This window comes from Danio rerio, chromosome 22 (assembly GCF_052040795.2).
Source record: "Danio rerio strain M-AB ecotype USA chromosome 22, GRCz13ab, whole genome shotgun sequence".
NCBI classification, from domain to species: domain Eukaryota; kingdom Metazoa; phylum Chordata; class Actinopteri; order Cypriniformes; family Danionidae; genus Danio; species Danio rerio.
In genome coordinates this window covers 22582117-22604638 of record NC_141042.1, presented here as the reverse complement: position 1 = coordinate 22604638, position 22522 = coordinate 22582117, and the positions used below count along the sequence as shown (strand labels likewise).

At 35.2% G+C, this 22522-nt stretch overlaps 1 protein-coding gene across 1 annotated transcript; it reads right to left on the bottom strand.

Moving 5' to 3' along the window:
* Nucleotides 1-3470: 3470 nt before the first annotated feature.
* gna15.3 (guanine nucleotide binding protein (G protein), alpha 15 (Gq class), tandem duplicate 3) lies at nucleotides 3471-12645 on the bottom strand. The gene is made up of 8 exons (NM_001446846.1): nucleotides 12567-12645; nucleotides 12016-12167; nucleotides 10088-10272; nucleotides 6642-6793; nucleotides 6311-6439; nucleotides 4797-4926; nucleotides 4014-4167; nucleotides 3471-3920 (listed from the first exon to the last, which is right to left on the bottom strand). The coding sequence occupies exons 2-8, from the start codon at nucleotides 12146-12148 to the stop codon at nucleotides 3736-3738; spliced, it is 1068 nt and encodes a 355-aa protein (NP_001433775.1). The 5' UTR covers nucleotides 12149-12167; nucleotides 12567-12645; the 3' UTR covers nucleotides 3471-3735.
* Between the last annotated feature and the right edge of the window lie 9877 nt (nucleotides 12646-22522).

The window sequence follows — 22522 nt, the reverse complement described above, 5'->3', positions numbered from 1 at the left end:
AGTTTAGTGGCTAATTCGTACGAATTCGTACGAGTTCAGTCGTACGAAATGGTACAATTTTTTAAAAAGGAGGCGTGGCACCTGACCCCACCCCTAACCCCAACGGTCATTGGGGGATAAGCAAATTGTACTAAATTGTACGAATTAGATCGTACGAATTCATACGAATTAGCCACTAAATGAAAAAGTTACGAATTGCCATGAGATTGTGTTGGATAATTTAGTAGTGTACAGTTCATGAGCAAATCGCAAACCTTACGGGAGCTGAATAGAAATATGGGGTGGGGTGGGGGGGTAAAGCGACACCCATGCTGTTTTATAATTTTACCTGAATGTTTTAGCAAGACATCATTCAGTTGACTTGACATCAAATTTTCTCACAGTTGCTGCGGTTGTCAGGGGCAGGGAATGGCGCAAGTCAAACAAAAAAGCACCAACTGCAACACATTAAGCTGTGAATTAAAAAACATTTGTTATAAAGTTAAAGGAGATGCCTATACACGTAAATTAAGGAAGTGTAATCAGCAAAACAGGTGAGCATAATGAGGGTCAGAGGTGGGAGTATGTCTCAAGTCATAACCTTCAAGTCAATTTTTGTCAGACTCAAGTCAAGTCAAGTCACTGCTTATTTCAAGTCACGTCAAGTCGTAGCTTGGTCTAGCAGGTCACTTTCAAGTCAATTTAATTTTATACATATATATATATATATATATATATATATATATATATATATATATATATATATATATATATATATATATATATATACATACATACATACATACATACACACACACACGCACACAGTCTATACAGTATTGAAATGACACTTTTATCACTAGTGAATTAGATGGCTTTCTGCTCAGGCTCAAAGCCATTAAAATATTATACCAGGGGTGGCCAGCCCTGTTCCTGGAGAGCCACCTTCCTGCAGATTTTAGTTGCTACCCATATCAAACAAACCTGAACCAATTCATTAGGACCTGAACACCACGTAATAATTACAGGCAGGTGTGTTTGATATGGGTTGCAACTGAAATCTGCAGGAATGTGGCTCTCCAGGAACAGGGTTGGCCACCCCTGTATTATACTATTAATTAAATGAGACCCTAAATGACAAAACCAATCTTAAAGTGCACAGGTAAATTTTTTTAGGGAAAAATTATTGAATCAAAATTATATATATATTTTTTTGTTTTATCACAAAAAACATTATTATATTAAAAGTAAAGATCAACTTCCTCAAAGACATTTTGTACATTTCAATAACTTCAATAAAAATTTTTTTGATTAGTCATATAAATTGCTAAGAATGAACTCTAAAGGCAATTTTGAAACTTTAGATTCCAGATAATATATAAAGCCCATTTCCCACACGTTACAGACAGGTTTTGAGATCAATGGTCTGAAATGGTTTCTTGTTAATTCTTAAGAATTTAATTCTTCATTTTTTCCCCGATAAATTGTTTTTAAAAAGATGCATACGAGTAAAAACACTGGAATATAGCCTAGCATTTAACATTGTTTTAATGCAATCTTTTTTTTATTAAACCTAACCCTTTACATGTCAAAAGTGTAAACGTTAAACATTAGCATACAAATACAATACTATTAGTGCTTCTTACAGGTTTGAAATATACTTGCGGTGGTAGCCGGATTGAAACACACCATTTATCCACATCACATAAATAGTTATCTATACGACAAACAAAACATATATATATATATATATATATATATATATATATATATATATATATATTTTTTTTTTTTTTTTTTACAATACTTTCATTTATTTTGACTACACTGTTTACTTTCAATGGGTTAAAGTAAAAAAAATAAATAAATAAAAAAAAATTTAAATGACATCCACTTTCTCTTACCTATTCAGGAGCAATGAGCACCGCTGACAGGCCAAATCTGCGTCTCTTTCAAGTTCAAAGCAAACTTGAATGCAAAAGCATTTAGATATGTATATAAAATAGCCTATGTATTAGCCTAATGACATCATCAAATTAATAAAATATACAGCAAATGAGAAACAAATGACAGAAAAAGGAATAAAAACAGAATATCTCGAAAAATATTCATAAATAATCATATTTACAAGATTTAAATGTGTAGATTATTTAAAGAAGGCTAATGGTTTGATTACTAATGGTAAAGGTATATTTGCAGCCAGTTTAAACGAGTAACGAGAGAGGATTTTCCTCTACAATCGCGGATGTTAGGTTAATATAGGCGGATACACAACAGTGTAGAAGAATGATAATAATTGTAAAAAAAACGTGTCACTAAATATACTTAGACGGCCCGCCCAAGTAAAGTATCGTATGTGTGGCAAGCACTGAGTCAGACTAAATAGTATAAACTTTGATTAGCCGTCTTGTTTGTAATCAAGTCGAGTCTTTTTTGGATATTTGTCAAGCAAGTCTCAAGTCCTTAATTTTGTGACCTAAGTCTGACTCAAGTCAAGTCATGTGACTCGAGTCCCCCATCTTTGCTGAGGGTCTACGCAATTATTGATCCTCGGAAGTCATAATACCCAAACAGCTTGTGGAAAAAAGTAGGCATACTGCGTATACATGCGTATGGCCTCGACTACACCACTGGCTGTTGGATAACATTATGTACTTTTGACGTTTTTTATGCAAGAATGTAGTTTTTTAGATTGCAACTATGCAGTTTATTTATAAGGATAGTGCCTATTTTAAAATATTTATAATTTCTGAGAGACAGCGCGTGGGCAACCATTAGCCTTTCATTGAGCAGACCAAAGAAGGTTGATGTTGTCTATCCACAAAATGGTGAAAGAGACCGCATAATAAGCCCTTACAGGCGAGGAAAAACCCAGCATAATTTTGAACTACAACTGATCAAATCATTAAAACTGGTAAGTCACTTTCTAAGTCAATCTCTTTCTTTTGTATGTTGCAGTTCTGTATTTATTATACCGTATAATTGTAGTGTATTGAGCGTGAGATGGGACTTGCATATTAGGAATGTATGTATTTTGTGTTGGCCCTGAGTTACTTTTTGGTTGGCCATCTGTTTGTAATGAGTCTCCTGTTTTCATTACTACACACTAGTCCAGTAAAAAAAAAAAAAGAAGAAATGGCCCCATGTGTTTAGCATTTTTCCTTATCACAAACACAACAGTAATCTGTTAGTGTTTGTGCTGCTTTGACATTTTCTGTGTTTATTATTGTGATCCCCCGATTGCAACAGAGAAATACTGGGAAATCTCTGTAGACAGATGGCATTTCATGCTGTTCAGCCTTATAATCTTAAAATTTGAGCAAACTCACCTGTTTTGTCATCTCTTCAGACCTTACAGCTCTAAAATGCCGTTGGTGAATGAGCAACCGTTTCGGCTGTTCTGACATCAGCTGCAGATGTGAAGGAATGCCGAAAGAAAGCAGTTCCTCATCCAAAAGGGTTTTGAGACTCATATATAATGTTAAATTTTTGTGTATAAATTTAATTAACACAACAATCTGTAAAGAGTGTGACCACATTTTTTCGTGAGATTTAGTTACACGTGTCACACGCTCTCACTTTATCCATCATTCATGTCCCAACACTCACCCTTGTGGTCTCGACCCCTTGAAAGCCTGTGCACAGACAGCAAGTACACAATTGTCCAAGATCTAACAAGAGCAAAGCTTTTTAATGCACAATTCTAAGGCGTCCACCCATAATCAGGAATCGTGATTTATAAAGTTTTGTACTCCTTTAGGCTCTCAGTAAGGACAATATCTCTGATCTATAATCAAAGAGTTCACGGGTTTTTGTGGTGTCCATGGCGCAAATAAACTGACAATGAATGTTTCTGCAGGTATTTGTCTCTTGGCAATGTGTTTTTTCTTCATAGAGCTTTCTGATGAACACCATTGCATCATGAACATTCTGACGTTTGCCTGAAAGTGGAGCCAAAACCACAGAAGAATGAGAAACTTAACAAAATATCACACAAAATGCTCCTTTTTACTTTAATATGCACTAAACTATACCTTCAAATTCAGGAAAGTTGTTTACTAGATCGGAGAACTGAATTTTCTCTTCTAAGATGTCTGTTTTATTCAGGAAGAGGATGATTGAGGTTTTAGTAAACCACGGGTTGTGGATGATAGTGTTGAACAGAGACAAACTTTCTCTCATACGATTCTAGAAGCAAAGAGAATTGGAGGGTACATCATACAACATACAACATCATGGAATTTTTTAGCAACAGCAGAATTAATAACCAGTGAATTATTATAAACATACATGGTTTTACATTGTACTTATATACTTTTTACACTGTTTTACATTGTGCTTATATTTTAAAATGTATCTGCATGTAATTTCATCTAGTTGCACTTTTAACCACCCTGGTGACCCATTCCTTAAACCTAAACCCACTATTAACAAATCTGTCTCAAACCTTAATCGTATCCCACTTCAGTAGCACCAGAAATGTTATGCAATACACTATTAATACAATAAGAACTTTGTACTTTATTTTTAGATGCAGTTTTAAGACCACTTATTATGAAATATGTGTATTTGTAAGTACTGATTAATGCATTCATTAATTTTCCTTCGACCTAGTCTCTTATTTCTGTGTGGGGTCGCCACAGCAGAATACGCCACCACTAATTAACGCATATGTTAAAAAAAAGCTAGTATTATTCCAAAAGTGTAATATAATCAGTAAATAATAATTGTTTTTTCATATTGTGGGAATATTTGATATTTATACATAAGGTGCCTTCTTTTAGGCCACAAAAGAAAAAAGGAGAGAAGAAAATGACCTCTCTGCTGTTCTCCATCAGCACCTCATCATACTCGCTGAGAGAAGCTACATATAAGAGCGCTGTCACATTCTCAAAGCAATGAATCCACTTCCTTCTCTCTGATTTTTGACCCCCAACATCTACAAACCTGAATGGACAGAAAGACAAAGATCCTCATTTCAGTTTGGATCAGACCAAGAGGTGGGTAAAGTATCTAAACTCATTTTAATAGTTGTAAAGTTTTTGTAGGTTGAGGGTCATATCAGAGAAAATGATATTTTGTAAGAAATTGCTTAACGTTATATTAATACTAACTATACTATAGTTTAATTTACACAAAATAAATTAATAAATAATTGGGAGATTCAAATAAAAAAGAGATATAGCTAGCTCATTTCAGGGATGTAGTATTGACAAATATAGATATTTTTATAACAATAATTAAACATGTAAGTAGTCACACACAAACACGTATATTTTTATGTGTGTGTTCACATACATATACAGATATATGTAACGGATTGCCATTCCAGCACCTGAAAAAGGAAGTATTTGTTAACATGCCAACCCAGACTCATTCTAAAAATTTACCTCTATATACATTTCTGAAGACTGCAAAATATGTCCCAGGTGGTACTTTTTTTTTTGTTGCAGTTTTTGTTGTCTCGAATCCACGAGCAGCCGCCTGTGTACGCTTTTTCAGATCTCAAATTTCTCTCACGAGTGCCATTCGCACCTGCTGTTCTCACGTAAACCCACCAGAGGCCACTGTTGACTGACTGGTTGACTAACTGACTGAAAAATCGTCTGACCCACCCTCTTCCTTCCTCAGATCCAACCAATTTTATTGATTGACCCGCCCACACACTGCACAACCAACAATTTTCAAAAGCAATCCAGAAAAAGAAAGCCCTCATCTGATTTTTACCACATTTTACCACATTCTCACACTGTTATTTACTTGTTTATTTAATGTTTTAGCTTCTATTTTTGTCTTACCCACTTTCTGGAACTGTTTTTCATTGTCGTGGTCAACTTCTCTCTACGTCTCAAGTCCGCCAACGTACATGGTAAGCTAACAAGACAAACTGGTTACAGCGGGGAAGCTGTCCATACGGAGGTAAGCGGTCAGTGGGTAAGCTCAAAGAGGAATTTCATACTGCCCCATAACGGTTATTTAAAAAAATTAAATGCAGCCATACATGTACACACCTCTGGCTACATACTGTAATTTGCACGTTTTCATAATAAGCCTATGTTGTAACATACATTATGTTTTGATAAGATGAACATGGGTCAGTATCATGACTTTTTTTCAATTTAAATGCACTTGATATATGAAAAGTACCTCTTTTTCAAAAAAAATAAATGTTGCTCCTGACATTCTGACAGGCCTGGATTAGACCCTTAAATTCCTCTTCTGTTTTTTTTTCTATTACGTTCTGTTGAATTCTCAATAACATAGTAGCTAAACACTTACATGACATGACAGAATTCCATAATTTGTTTGGTTTGGTTGTTGGCTGTCGTACCTGAGTATAATCTTCTGGACACTAAAAGTGTACTCTAGGATGCCAGTTGTAGACACACGGACACGGAGAATATCTTGACATGTAGGGATGTAATCATCAGCTGCGATGCGGTCTAAGTTATCAATGAAGCTATTTAAAAAACAAAGCACATTTGCTATTATTATTATCAATGATATTATCATAATCATCACTTTAATTACCAGCTATACTTTGTGCTATTGAATAGCCTATGAAAGCACAGTAATTGCACAATTGTTTATGCATTATTAAACATTCATCGCATGACTTGTCAGCAGCATAAAAGAAACAAAAAATAAATGCTAAGACTTACTACTTAGTGGAGTCCAGCTTAAACTGTCCGCCGTCTTTGTAGCAGGTCTGAAAGCCTTCATCTGCCCATAGATGACAAATAGCTTCTATATAATGTCTTTGTAACTTCGTCACCATTTCTGGTTCTTGATTTTGAATTCTTTGAGCATAAATCTATTTTCACAGATGAAATAATATCACAGATGACATAAATGAAAATGAATGAAAAGATATCTTTTTTTTTATTTTTTATAATTGTTAAAGCTTTTATCACAGTTTACATTTTGATCACGGTGATGACCTAAGCTGTAAAAAAAGATTACTTTAACAGGTATATTAACCAAAAACCTATGAATTTGTACAATCTCTTTCTTACATTTTAGATTTGCTCATCCCTCAATGAGGCTTGGTTTAGGGGGAATGCCTCCTTTTAAAAATCTTGTGTTTTTGTACAGCTGAAATTGTATGAATTCATACAAATTAGCCACTAAACTGATCAAACGTGAAGTAGTTACTAAGGATGTCCAGATCCAATCACGTTATCGGAAATCAGGCCCAATCACATGTTTTCAGACTCGCTGGTAATCGCACGTTACCTCCAGATCAGGACTTGAATATATATATATATATATATATATATATATATATATATATATATATATATATATATATATATATATATATATATATATATATATATATATATATATATATATATATATTTATTTATTTATTCAAGTCCTGATCTGGAGGATCCCCCTCCCAGAATTATTAGAGTCCCTGTTTATTTTTTTCACTAATTTCTGTTTAACAAATTTGTTCAACAAATTTCTAAACATAATAGTTATAATAACTCATGTCTAATAACTGATTTATTTTATCATTGCCTTGATGACAGTAAATATTAATTGACTAGATATTTTTCAAGACACTTCTATAAAGCTTAAAGTGACATTTAAAGGCTTAACTAGGTTAATTAGGTTAACTAGACAGGATAGGGTAATTAGTCAGGTTATTGTATAATGATGGTTTGTTCTGTAGACTATCAAAAAAAATTGCTTAAAGGAGCTAATAATTTTGACCCTAAAATGGCTTTTAAAAAAAATTAAAACTGCTTTTTTTTCTAGCCAAAATAAAACAAATAAGACTTTCTCCAGAAGACAAAATATTATCAAACATACAGTGAAAATTTCCTTGCTTTGTTAAACATAATTTGGGAAATATTTAAAAAAGAAAAAAAAATTCAAAGGGGCTAATAATTCTGACTTTAACTAATATATATATATATATATATATATATATATATATATATATATATATATATATATATATATATATATATATATATATATATATTTTTTTTTTTTTTTTTGTGTGTGTGTGTGTGTGTGTTTATATATTCTCATAATTTTTTAACACATCTATAGATTTGCACTGACACAGAGTTTGACCTCTTTTTTGAATTTACACAGAAACAGCAACACATGCAGCATGACATCACTTTGCTGCAGAGACACTATTGGTTAAATGCTGGCAAAGTAGAACATGAAAGCAGCTTAAAGCGGAAAGCGTGAGTATGTCTGCAGTCTGGAGGTATTATAAAGTTGATGACGACAACATTGCTATGGTAAGCTGTGAGATATATAAACTAAAAAATTAAAACTGCTTTTTTTTTCTAGCCAAAATAAAACAAATAAGACTTTCTCCAGAAGACAAAATATTATCAAACATTCAGTGAAAATTTCCTTGCTTTGTTAAACATAATTTGGGAAATATTTAAAAAAAAAAAAAAATTCAAAGGGGGCTTATAATTCTGACTTTAACTAATATATATATATATATATATATATATATATATATATATATATATATATATATATATATATATATATATATATATATATTTTTTTTTTTTTTTTTTGTGTGTGTGTGTGTGTGTGTGTGTGTGTGTTTATATATTTTCATAATTTTTTAACACATCTATAGATTTGCACTGACACAGAGTTTGACCTCTTTTTTGAATTTACACAGAAACAGCAACACATGCAGCATGACATCACTTTGCTGCAGAGACACTATTGGTTAAATGCTGGCAAAGTAGAACACGAAAGCAGCTTAAAGCGGAAAGCGTGAGTATGTCTGCAGTCTGGAGGTATTATAAAGTTGATGACGACAACATTGCTATGGTAAACTGTTAGATATATAAACGGGATTGCCGACTGGATATTTTTAAGTTGAGGAGTTATTTGTTTTAATATTAGATTTTTTTTTATAATTACTGCTGCACTAAAGTCCAAAAGTGAGGGATTGATGTTATTTATTACTTGATTGTTCAAGCTACCTCACAGAAGTGCTCTGTTAACAAAGTTGTTGTATGTTAAAATAAAGTGAATTAAATAAAAAAAAAACAGGAACATCCTGGATCTGTTTCTTCGCTCTTCTTTATTCTTTTTGTAATGTATTATAGAAGTATCGGATCGGGTTTCAGTATCGGTAGATACGCAAAATCAAATTACTCGGACTCAATCGCAAAAAAACCTGATCGGGACATCCCTAGTAGTTACGTTTCCTTATGACATCGGGCTGGCTTGCCTGTCTCGCTGCTGTTTTTGACTGTCTGGGACCAGTTTGTCACTGAATATTATGCAGGTTATTGTATGCTTCATTCAGACATTTTTGGTTTCTTAAAGAATTAAATTTTATCTCTGATCGTTCATTCATTAATTTTCTTGTCGGCTTAGCCCCTTTATTAATCCGGGGTCACCACAGCGGAATGAATCGCCAACTTATCCAGCAAGTTTTTACGCAGCGGATGCCCTTCCAGCCACAACCCATCTCTGGGAAACATACACACACACACACACTCATACACTACGGACAATTTTTGTCTACCCAATTCACCTGTACCGCATGTCTTTGGACTGTGGGGGAAAACCCACACGAAAACCCACCCGGAGGAAACCCACACTACCGCAGGAAGAACATGCAAACTCCACACAGAAATGCCAACTGAGCCGAGGATCGAACAAGCGACCTTCTTACCGTGAGGCGAACGTGCTACCCACTGCACCACTCGTCGCCTAGCTCTGACCAATGTTTTATAAGTAATAACCAGTACAAAGTATATCCAGGCTGTCTTTTTCGCAGAACAAAGCCATTCAGTCTTATACAATGTGTTGCTATCACAACAATGCATGTTCATTTATTTGATAGTGAATTTCACCATGTCTTCCTTAAATCCATTTGTAAAAGTAATGCATAGAAATGATGATGATCATTAAAGTTTTCTTAGCATGTGTAAAATACTTGAAATATATATAAATAATTTAATCCATATTTGTCCATAATATAAATATCTAACTTTTGTATTTTCCTATCCAAACGCCACCCATATCTGTTATTATAAATTGGTCTTTATTCATCTCTAAAAAGCTCTGAAGTTACATTAAAAACAAAACGATTGTTCACCTCATTCTGTGGACTGGTGTAAGGAATCTTTAGCTTGATCATTGCTCGTATAAGTGCTTGCATAGCTTGAAAGATATTCTGGTAAATCAGTCTTGCAAAGCAATGCCTCTCCTCTTCTGTATATCCTTTTCCATGAATGAGCCTCAGCTGCTTCATAAATGTTGACTTTCCGCTATCTGCCGTGCCTAAATTAAAGCAAAAAAGATCATGTTTTCAGCAATAAAAACCGACAAACATCTGTAAATATACCGGTTTGCATAACAGGTTTAGTCATTTCCTTTTATGCACAGTGGAATCCTATCAGTACTGTGTAAGTATACAATAATCTGGGTCTAATTATCCTAACGATTCATTTGTTCCCAAACCCCTTATTAGCACAATGCTAATCTGTGCTGATTGGTCCGATGACCCAGTCCCAATTTGTTGCAATTGCGTTCAGCGTGATACAGAGAAAATCACTCACCACAGCTTATTAACAATTTTAAAGTAGTCAGAGTGCAGAGCATATGTGTGAGCCCAATGCATGAGTGCATTAAAACATCAGCATATTTCTCTATTCTTAACCATGACACACATTTTGTAACATGATCGCCGCATACGTGTAGAAACAGCTGATGGTGGCCATAGCAACAACTAACGGCAGAGGATCTCGAGGTCACAAACTCATTTAAATCCATAAAGAAAGTGGCACGCATGGTTTTAGACATGATTTGTGAATATAAAAAGTTAACCTGATACACTACAAGCCACGTGGAGCGGTTACAAGTAACAAAGCACAATTAAATACACATTTTGTAAGCTAGAAAAAACAAGGAGGCAACGATTTCAATCGCACTTAAGTTACTTACACTTGTGAAATGGAGGAAGAAACTAATCCATGAACTGTGCACTGTAAAGTTCCTGTCAAGCTCTGACAAAGTCATATACATCAGTAGTCTTTTCTGATCCTTCCTTTAACAAACAACCGACGAATCCTCCGTTGTAAGCATGTAGATTACTGAAGCACTCGTCAAATAACAGGAACAGCACAAGGCTGAGGCTATAATGCTGATGTATTTTTGCAAAAATAAACCCCAACCACTGACTCTTCACAGCCTCATCTTTGGATAGGGAAAGTAACACTCACTTTCCTTCACACTTCAGAGCACAGCGTATTCACGACATGATTCAACTGGGATCTGCTACAATGTTTGTCTTCCTCTTTTTTTTTCTTCAGTGCTTGTGGGTGGGGCTGGGGGCTTTAAATTTACCAGGATCTGGGCGCACAACAAATGGGCGGGGCTTCGTGCCGTATTGACGTCACACTGGCACGGCTAAAGATTCATTACCCCAACGATTCATTTAAACCACTCTGAATCGACCCTTTTATAGATGAATCAATAGTTTTAAACATGGTGCACTTTCAGATTTAAGTTTTTGCTGGATATTTTATTTCACTTAGAGCTGTGTTACACACTGCATAGAAGGTCATTTTCAAAAATCCATAATAGGGGCTTTAAAAAAAAAAAAAAACTTTTCAAAAATCATAAAGTAAACTTGAATTATGTAAAATATTTTACAGGTTTGTCAAAACACTTTCATTAGTAATATTTTTAGATAATTATCATTTTAATATTTGACATATATTGTAAAGCTTTAACAATCAAGTGATGGGAAATAAAGTCATCTAAAATGACCTCTTAAAGTTATAGATTCACTTAAACTAGATTATGTAAGTCCAAAAAAGATGGCATAGTAAACACATACGTTATATGAAATTTACGTATTTTGTCACATCAAATGCCCTGACTAAATTTATTTATTCATTATTGACAACTTTCTCCTTCTTTCCTGTGTGTGAGGAATATATTAAGTGAGAAAGTAAAATAAATACGTGAAATATTCAGGAGATAAAATTTCCTATTAAAACAATGACAGAATCATCTCACCTAATAAAAGCAGCTTATATTGTGCCTGTTGTTGTTTCTCCTGCTCAGCAAGTACGCGGTTGATTTCCTTATCTATGGCAGACTTTTCTCTGTCTTCTTTAGAAACGCAACAGATGCAGCAGTAATACTCCATTGTTCCAACATGAATAAAACTACAAGTACAAAATAACAACAACATAAATTATAATATTCTGCATTATTACTGTTATAAGCCAATATAACCCACCGGTTCTTCACCACCCACCCCCTCAGAGATAGGGTTGAACCAACGACTCTTTATTCACAGATAAACTCATGTCTTATGTTGTAGTGGAAGTTAGTTCTTGATTAGTGCATGCCTGAACTCGTCACATTTTACATTTAGGCTAGATCATCATAGTTCATAATAATGTTTAGTTCACATAGTGCTTTGTTGTAAATTTAAATAACACATTGATATTGTAACTAAGACATTGTTTTTGTAACAGTGTGTAAATTCAAACAGTTTTGTAAAGTGTTACACAAAATAAAAATTACTTGCAGCAGTACTAAATTAACAGAGAATCACTCACCTTTATTCAGGCATGAAATGAAAACAATATTTTCGAAGAAATAAACACTTGCTGTGACACCTTGAAGGAGTTTTTTTTTTCAGACGCTGTTTTCCTTTTTGTCACGTTTATTGACTAGCATAACTGATATTTCCAGAAAGTCTGCTTTTTATGCATAATACACGCTAGGCTTGTTGCAGAGAAGAGAAAGAGGAGAAGAGAACCAATGAGGAGAAATGTGTAACAGTATGTGTAAAAGTAACTTTTGTTGACATTTATAATAGTTCATAGTTATTTATTGTTGAAATGTCCCATACCATCATTTATTTAAATAATTGAACACTGCCACTTGCAGTTTTATATCTTTTCTGGCTTATTAGATTAGCTACGTCAACGTCCAGAATTTTGCCTAAAGGTGGCGCCAAAACACAAAAAAGGGGAAAGGGAAGCGGTATAACAAATGTAAACAAGTTATGCATAATGCGACGTTCCAACATTTTTTAAAGTGTAATGTGAAAAATCTTTGTAAATTATCGGATGAAGTTGAAGCATTTGAAGTAACTTTTGTTGACATTTATAATAGTTTGAAGTGATTTATTGGGAAATGTGCCCTGACATTATTTATTCAAATCAGTGAACACTGACACTTGCAGTTTTACTATCTTTGTTTTCTTATTAGGTTACTTAGATGGAAATGGGTCAACTAAATTACTAACACTAGAATATATTATTACTACACTGTAAAAACCATAAAGTTATGGTAACTAAAATCATTTGAGGAAACCAATTGCAACAAATTATTTAAGTTTAAAAACTAATCCTGAGTACTGTGAACTTAATCCACTTGAGTAAACGAGGCAATTTGAGCACAGTATAACCCAATAAAAGAAGAAAAGTCAAACTGAGTACTGTAAAACCCTGTAAGTTAAGGCAACTCAAACCTTTTGAGGAAACCAATTGCTATAAACCATTTGAGTTAAACTAATCTATATGAATTCTGTAAACTTACTCCATTTTAGTAATGAGGTATTTAATTAACTCATTACTTTCAACACTGAGTTCAAAACTCTTTTCAAATGAGTAGATTTCATTTTCTGTCATTTTTGAGTTAACTACACTCATTTCATTTGATAAAGTTGGCTGTTGGGTTTTACAGTGTTATTTATGTAGATTAATTGCTATTTATTTTCAATTATTTGTACAATCCCCTAACAATAAAGGAAGTCACATTAGTGATGCAAACTTAAGCGTCACATTAAAATTATGACATTAAAATGACCAATTTCTGATAACTGAAAAATGGCAATGGAGACCTTTATGAAATAGAAAGAAGAAAAGCTGAGTCAGCAGTGATTATTATTTCCAAATGATAGATTTTTGTTAAACAGTAACAGCAGTGTCACAACTAAAGGAGACCACTACTTTCATTCTATATTTTTTACTAATATTTATTAATTTTCCTTTTTAATTATTCACATCATATATTTAATTGTAATGAATATATTATTGGATTTTGCATGCATTGAAAAAAATGATTCAAAGACGATTTTGTGGATTAACATTTTTTTTTTAAGTTAAGTGGTTGTGAACAATTTATTTGGGCTGAATTTAAACAAAAAACAAACCAACAAATAAAGTTAAACATTACAAAATTTTATTTGCTTATTTAAATTTAACAAAAATAAATAATTTGCAATGTTTGTAAGCTTTGCATACATCACAAAATTTGTTTTTGGGTACAAGCAGTTTTGTGACCCAATTGTTGCCACATTGATGACTCAAAAAGCTGTAATTATGCTATTGTCATTATGACAATTCAAACTGTGCTATTGTCTGTCTGACAATACTGTCCTTTACACATTCAAAGATTATTCTGGTGTCTGTAAAATCCTTTACACAGATGAACTGAGAGTAAATCCATGGGTCTGGTGTCGCGTTCCGTTCATATGATTTTAGCATGAACTTCATGGCATCGTCTGTGTTCTGAATGTTGCCTAAAGGTGGCGACTAGACACAAAGAAAGGGTAAGAGAAGCAGTTATAATTAGTTATGCATAGTTATGCATAATGCTGTTTCACTTCTATTAATCTGCAATGGAAAAATAATATATGAAAATTAACTGTTTTCATGTATTTTGTTGTTTATGTTTTGATTTTTAAAAATTTATTTATGTTTTTAATTCCATTGTGGGACCACTTATTAAGTTGAAACGTTTGAAAAAAATAACTTTTGCTGACATTTGTAATATTTCGAAGCTATAAATTGACTGGATTGGAACAAAAACCTGATAAACCGTCAGTACTTTTTTCTATTATTTACAAACTGAATTTTCTCTATAATAGCCTATTTCTTATACAAAAATAACCTTTTAAACTACAAACATGTCAATAAGTGTCAGTCTGTTAAACTTCTGAGATTCATTTTCAGCATCAAAAGTCAACAAAGATTCAAGGTCCCATAATGCAATTCATAACTATAAATAAATAGAAAACACTTGCAAATCACAAAATCAAAAAAAAAAGTTAGTTAGCAGTTTTTTTAAACCTTCAAATTCAGGAAAGAACGTTTTTAAATGCGAGAACTGAATCTTCCTGGCTAGGATGTCTTTTTTGTTCAGTAGGAGAAGGATGAAGGATTGAGCAAACCATGGCGAGTGGGTGACAGAATTGAACAGAGGCAAACTCTCCTCCATGCGGTTCTAGAGACAAAAAGAGAAAGAGCACAAAGATTAACAGATACAACAGCAGAAAGAGACACCAAGGTAAATACTTTAAATACAAGGACGGTGACTTGCATTGCTGTCAATGGGAGAAAGTGCCACCTGCACAATAGTAGATCACGTTTTGACATAAGAGACAGACATGTTCATTAATTTTGGTCTTTGAGTAAATGGAAAAGCCATTTATTTGCTTCATTTATGTGGTAGCTCATTTCAGATTTTTGTTGCTGATTTGAAACATTGGAAAATATATGAAAATAGCTGCTCACATTGGAAATATAGTTATTTGGTCACCCATTACAATAAGGTTTCATTAGTTTATGTTAGTTAATATATTTACTACCATGAACTAAGTATGAATGATATGTTCACAGCATTTATTAAGCATAATTCAACATTTACTAATGCACATTTAGGTTTGTTAACATTATAGGTAATGCACTGTGCATTAACATGAACAAACAATGAACATCTGCGTTTTCATTAACATAAACTAACATAAACAAAAAGGCCATTATTGTATAACTAAGCCTTATTAAAAAAACCTTATTGTAATGTAAATTTTTTTTTTTAATTTTAGGGAAAGAAGACAGCCAGAAACCTTGTTATTCTCCTCCAGAAACTCATCGTACTCGCTAAGAGAAGCTACAAATATGACAGTTGTCACATTTTCAAAGTGATGGATCCATTTCTTCCTTTGTCCTCTCTGACCACTGACATTAAAAAAACCTATAAAAGATCAGAAATCAAACAATGTCATCTCATACTTCTGCGATGTTGAGTCTGCGTGAACTTGAAGTTGCCAAGATTGTTATTATGTTGGCGTACTTTTAAGAGAGGTGTGGGTTTTTAAAAAAAATGTTGCTGTTGCACAATAAAACAATTTATTTCTGATGATTACATGGCAACATACAGCAATAAAAAAACAAGCCATGATTCATTCATTTTCTTTTTGGCCCAGTCCCTTTATTAATCCGGGGTCGACACAGCAGAATGAACCGCCAACTTATCCAGAATATGTTTTTATGCAGCAGATAACCTTCCAGCTGCAACCCATCTCTGGGAAACATCCATACACACTCATTCACACTCATACACTATGGACAATTTAGCCAACCCAATTCACCTGTACTGCATGTCTTTGGACTGTGGGGGACACCAGAGCACCCGTAGGAAACCCACGCGAATGCAGGGAGAACATGCAAACTCCACACAGAAACGCCAACTGACCCAGCTGAGGCTCGAACCAGCGACCTTCTTGCTGTGAGGCGACAGCACTACCTACTGCGCCACTGCGTCGCATACAAGCCATGATGTCTGAATATAATATTAAATTGAAAGAAAAAAAGGTTGAGGTCAAGAAAGACGGACGGCCACTACAAACATGGAAAATTTTGATTAAAGATTACAAAAACAAACCTTTTTTATTATATTATTTTTAATTGCATTGATCACATTAGAAGAAAATGGTGAGCTAGTAAAATAAACATGGTACATTTTGATTTCATTCAAATTTTAAATAGTGGCAAATCGTACTTTGTTAGAGGGACTTTTGTCAAATTGTACTTTGTTAAGGGGACTTTTGTCAAATTGTACTTTGTTAAGGGGACTTTTGTCAAATTGTAATTTGTTAAGGGGACTTTTGTCATAAACACTAGATTTAGAATGGTAATCAACACATGTATGTATATGGCAATGTTGAAGTATTTAGACTTAGCGGTATAAATCTGCTATGCTGCTGCTGCTTTGATTAATATGGCAGAGCAAGTACTGAGACCTGCTACTGCCAGTCAGGGCTGGACTGGGGCAAAAAAAATTGGGCCTGGCATTTTGGGCCAGAGCGGCCCACTACATTTAATCAAAATGCTATCTATCTGTGCATGTCCAATATGTTTATCAACTCCTATATTATAAAAACACAAAAGCCATATATATGAAATAAATAAATGCAGACATTAATCTCAATTTAATTTCTGTATACTGTCCATAAAGATATTTGTTCAGTTCTAAAAAATACACTATTCATTTATTTATTTTCCTTTGCCTTAGTCCCTTATTTATCAGGGGTTGCCACAGCGGAATGAACTGCCAACAATTCCAGCATATTTATGCAGCAGATGCCCTTCCAGCCACTACCCCGTATCGGAAATCACCCATACACACTGCCTTAGTCCCTTATTTTTCAGGGGTTGCCACAGCGGAATGAACTGCCAACTATTCCAGCATGTTTTATGCAACAGATGCCCTTCCAGCCACTACCCCGTATCGGAAATCACCCATACACACTCATTCACACACACACTCATACACTGTCCGATATGCACTATACTCTAAACTGCCCGGTCTGCCAGATGGCCAGTCCACCCCTGCTGCCAGGAAATATATAGACATGGCATCTGAGAATATAACACACTGCTGCTGCAAACCTAACATATATTTATAACCCACGTGGCGGATCTAAACACAGGTGGAGCTGGGGTGGAGGAGGGTCTCCAAAAATGTGCTGCAGCTACGTATCATTTAAACTGATGAAGAGCAAACTCACTGGCTGCCAGCAGGTGACATCAACCAATTTCCTGCACCATGATGCAGAAGCAGATTAGGTGACCTATCAGCCTGTGCACATATAGTTTCATGGCAGAAATTTCACTAGTTGATCATGGTCTTACCTAAATGTGACAGAGTTCATTGGAATGGTCAGCTCTGCAATGCCATTGGTGGGAGAGTGGGTACGGAAAATATCTGCAGTTATGGGGATGTAATTGTTGGCGGTGATCTGCTCCAGTCGATCAACAAAGCTATAAAACATATTTGTTATACTATGTTATTAGTTAGAAAGCAACAACAAATTTCATCAATGTAACTGAAACTTAACTGCATTCATAAAGCAACATGAGGAAAAGACATTATTGAAGAGAACTGTTCAACAAACTTACTATTCTAGACTAGTCAAGTGTCTGTGATTATCTTTGCAGAGTTTGAAGCAGTTCTTAAAGCCTTCATCTGCCCATAGATGACGAATGGGCTCTACAAAACTCAGCAACTCTGTTATCTGATGTGAGTCTTGATTCTGGAACTGCTGAGCATAAATCTATAAACATCACAGAAGTAAGGAGACTGACAGTACACAACAAGATACAATCTTTCTTAAACTGGTTAAAGCATACACGCAATTTTTCTAATCACACGATCACATGGCAGCAACTTAATGAACTTAGGCATGTAGACATGGTCAAGACGATCTGCTGCAGTTCAAACAGAGCATCAGAATGAGGAAGAAAGGTGATTACAGTGACTTTAAACGTGGTGGACGTGGTGGACGTGCCAGACGGTCTGGTCTGAGTATTACAGAAACTGCTGATCTTCTGAGATTTTCACACACAACAAATCTCTAGGGTTTACACAGAATAGTCCGAAAAAGAGAAAATTTCCAATGTGCGGCAGTTCTGTGAGCGCAAATGCCTTGTTGATGCCAGAGGTCAAAGGAGAATGGCCAGACTGGTTCGAGCTGAAAGAAAGACAACAGTAACTCAAATAATCAATTGTTACAACCAAGGTGTGCAGAAGAGCAACATTAAACAAACAACATGTCCAACCTTGAGGCGGATGAGCTACCTAAAAGAGAACCGTACCATACCACTTTTTGGTTACCCTTTGCAAAGGGTGCCTAGCAGGACTAAAGGGTGCCAAAAGGCAGAGCTACAGTAGACACACAGCTGAACGCTATTGGTTTGAAGAGGAGAAAAACAAAGGAGAAGCCTGAAAAAATGAAAGAGCGAATGATTTTTTCAGCAACCTAAAACATGAACAAACTGCCATGTTTAACTATTACCATCACTTTTTGGACTATTATAAACTCAGAATAATGGAATTACTTTCTAACAAGAGGTTACATGTGCAGGTGAAGATTAAAGACACAGATGAGGGGTTTGCACTGACTGTAGGCTATATGTTGCGTGTTGTTTTTGAATCTAAATAAGGACTAAATGTCTGTTGTGTGTAGTTTTTTTCTGTAGTTGGTAAAAATTGGAGACGGTAAGGGTCTGTATGTGTTCATGAATGTTCATTTATTTATTTATTTATTTTATATAATTGCAGACGTTACAGTAGGCTATTTCACACTGATCTCACTTGCCATTGATCTGCAGTTATAATCAAATCATGTTAGCCGAAAATTTAGCAATTAACATTTATTACTTTAGAGACCAATGGAAGACTTGAAGTGTCATCTCACCTATTACAAGCAATTTGATTTCTCTCCTTTCTCTTTTCCTCTGCTCAATAAAGCTGAGGTCGATTTCCTTATTTTTGGCGATGGCATTCTTCTTATTTTTAGACAAGCAGCAGACGCAACATCCACAGTAGTAGTAATCCCCCATTTTCTCCAACAAAAACAAAATTCAGTCAAACAATCAAACTGTATATTAAAAAATCTGTTGAGGGTTTTTTTTTGGGAATGATTCTATACTATTATCATTAATGTAAGCAACACTTAAAAACAATAGGCTATTTAGGACAACTGCACTAATACATCTACATTAACACACAAATACAAACATCTCCCACAGTGTTTAGAAAAACTCTACACATTTGTAAAAAAATATGTTTTTTAAAATTACATTTTAAAACAATCAAACAAACACACACATCTTAATGATACTAATAAAATAAAGTCACAAAGAGGAACAAAATAGGAAACAATATTAATTGTCCTTATAGAAAAAAAAGTGTCAGTGTTACCTTAAAGAAGTTATTTTTTATCCAGTTTTCTGTCTACTGCCTCATGTGTGTACACTACAAGATTGTTGCATTTTCTGAAAATAATGCTTTAATGCATCTCATTTCAGGTATGTTGTAGACAAAAAAGAAACAAAAAGGAAAGTCAAAGGAATGAGCCCTGACATTCCTCAACTGGCCTGCTGTTCCCATTTGTGTCATAGGTATATCAATACATCAACATGTTAATACCAAGTGTCAGGGTATGGGGTGGAAGCAGATGAGACGAAGACCCAAGTGCGGGATTTGTTTTTAAAAAGTTGAAAAAAAAAAACAACAACAGCTCAACCTCACTTAATGACCATATTGAAGTGTCGCTTCAAACTGAAGTGTTTAGAACTGGCCAGTTGTAATGAAAGATTTCAAAGGGTACAAACGATGGACATTTCAGGTCCCTATAAACCTTTGAGCAGGAAAGGTTCCATTTCGAAGGGCTCATCCCTATGCTCTAGTACCTTCAAAGCTGTCACACTGGAGGATAAGACTTCAAAGCATAAGCCCTTCTGAATGGAATGCAGTGCCTGTCTGGGCTCTGTTTTTGTGAGACCTAGGCTGCGTCCGAAACCGCATACTTCCATACTATACAGTACGCTAAAATCAATATGAGAGCCGAGTAGTATGTCCGAATTCATTGAATTTGAAAATTAGTATGCGAGAAGTACCCGGATGACTTACTACTTCCGGCGAAATTCTGGAGTGCGCATCCCATGCACGCTGCGCTATCCCATGATGCCCCACGAGAGAATTCATGAATAAAAAGTGAAGCGACGCAACTGACGCAGGTAGGTCACATGACCATGACAAAATTGCGGATGTAGTTGTTGGAATATCTTGCCAATTCCATGCGTGTTCAATAAGAAAAGGTCTGGAGAGTTTTTTCTTCAATGCCAAAAATATTAGTAATTTATTAGATACAAATGAATGCTTTGATGACAGAGCTCTGGGTTACGTTACGTTAACAGTCCACCTGTTAAGATCAGTTGTGTATATATGCTGGAGTCAGGAAATGTATGTTAGTTGCGAACCTCCTGAATGTAATTCTTGTATTGCATTGGGGTAACGTTTGGTTTAACGTCACTTATCAGTCATTCTGCAGTCCCTTGGCTCTTTGTAACCCCTGGACATTACTTCCTCTTTCTGCAACCCTTCTCTGCATACCAGAACTGAACAATTACGTGCATCTTTAATATATTTCACAACTTCTACAAGCATCATGACAACTTGTGACATGTCTAGACTATAGTTCTGGAACAAAGGCCCCCACCCTCAATTTATTCTTATTCTGCTTTTCCACTTGTCAGCAGTTCTTCTAAAAAGTATGCAGCACAGTAAAAAAGAGGAAGTTTGTTTGGTCAAGATGTTTTATAATACAACAGAAAAGATTGATTAATCTGTTGTTAGTCTAAACATTTTCCTAATAAAAAAACACAAAAGTGATGAAAATAAATTCCTTTTCTCCAACATAGTACATCCGAATTCCATTCATACATTTCACATTCATACTGTATAGAACATACTTTTTGTAACGGTTAAGTAATATGTTTAAATTCAAATACAGTACCTACTGAGTAGTAGGCGGTTTCGGACGCAGCCCTAGTATTCCATTCATTCATTTTCCCGCCATGTTTACCCATAATCATTCACACCTGTTTGTAATTGTGATAGGATGGGTGTGGTGACTGACAGTTTCACCCCTCTATCAGCAGGTGGCACCCTGCTATATAAACTGGGAAGTTCGCCCTTACGGCACGTCACGTGTGACTTCAGGTCTTGTACGTTACTTCCTTGATTTGGTCTCTGGTTGGCAGTGTTTGCAGGTAAGTGCATTAGCTTTTGTCTGCTGTAAACCTGAGTTTTAGGGTGTACTCAAACTAGGTACAGTTGCCTTGAACTGGGCCAAAGCACGCTTGTCCCCTCTCCTGTCTCCCCCTATGGCCCGCACTCACATTACAATCGGGCCTGGGCACGCTTACATCATCGATGCTGCGCTGTTCAGTAAACGCTCTCGCTCAGCGCATTGGAGATTTCTCTAGTTATATCACTTTAGTCCTTAGGGATGCAGTGACACGCAGTCAAATATTTCGCCAAACACATCAGCCACTTTTGACGCTCATAAACAATCCTAAAGCCCTCATACTGTAGGAATTAGGAGGTTTGCTGAAGGTGCGCAGCTGTCGTGCAGTGAGGGGTTTGCGTATTTAATAAACTACGGCAGTTTGCATTCACTGAACAGTAAGAATGATTAATTTATCCATATCAAACAGTCCCTTAAAACTCACGTCTCGCTTTCAGATTCGGGCTTTGGCGCCTTTTGCACTCACACACAAGCGTACCACACCAAAGTCCAAGTGAACCACGCTCAGACACAGCTCTTCTAACCAGGCCAGGGCCGGCCAAGTAAACTGTGCCTGAGTCCGATTCAAACGATCCAGGGAAACAAGCCTGGGCACGGTACGGATAGCATAGTGTGGGTAGGCCCTTA

What these genes read in the sequence shown, in the direction of transcription:
- gna15.3 (NM_001446846.1), bottom strand. Translation starts at nt 12,148, where the DNA reads ATGGAGTATTACTGCTGCATCTGTTGCGTTTCTAAAGAAGACAGAGAA. An exon ending in TGATGGAGAACAGCAGAGAG is followed by an intron (nt 4,168 to 4,796) that starts GTCATTTTCTTC and finishes CTTTGCTTCTAG; the next exon opens with AATCGTATGAGAGAAAGTTT. An exon ending in CAACTTTCCTGAATTTGAAG is followed by an intron (nt 3,921 to 4,013) that starts GTATAGTTTAGT and finishes CTCCACTTTCAG; the next exon opens with GCAAACGTCAGAATGTTCAT.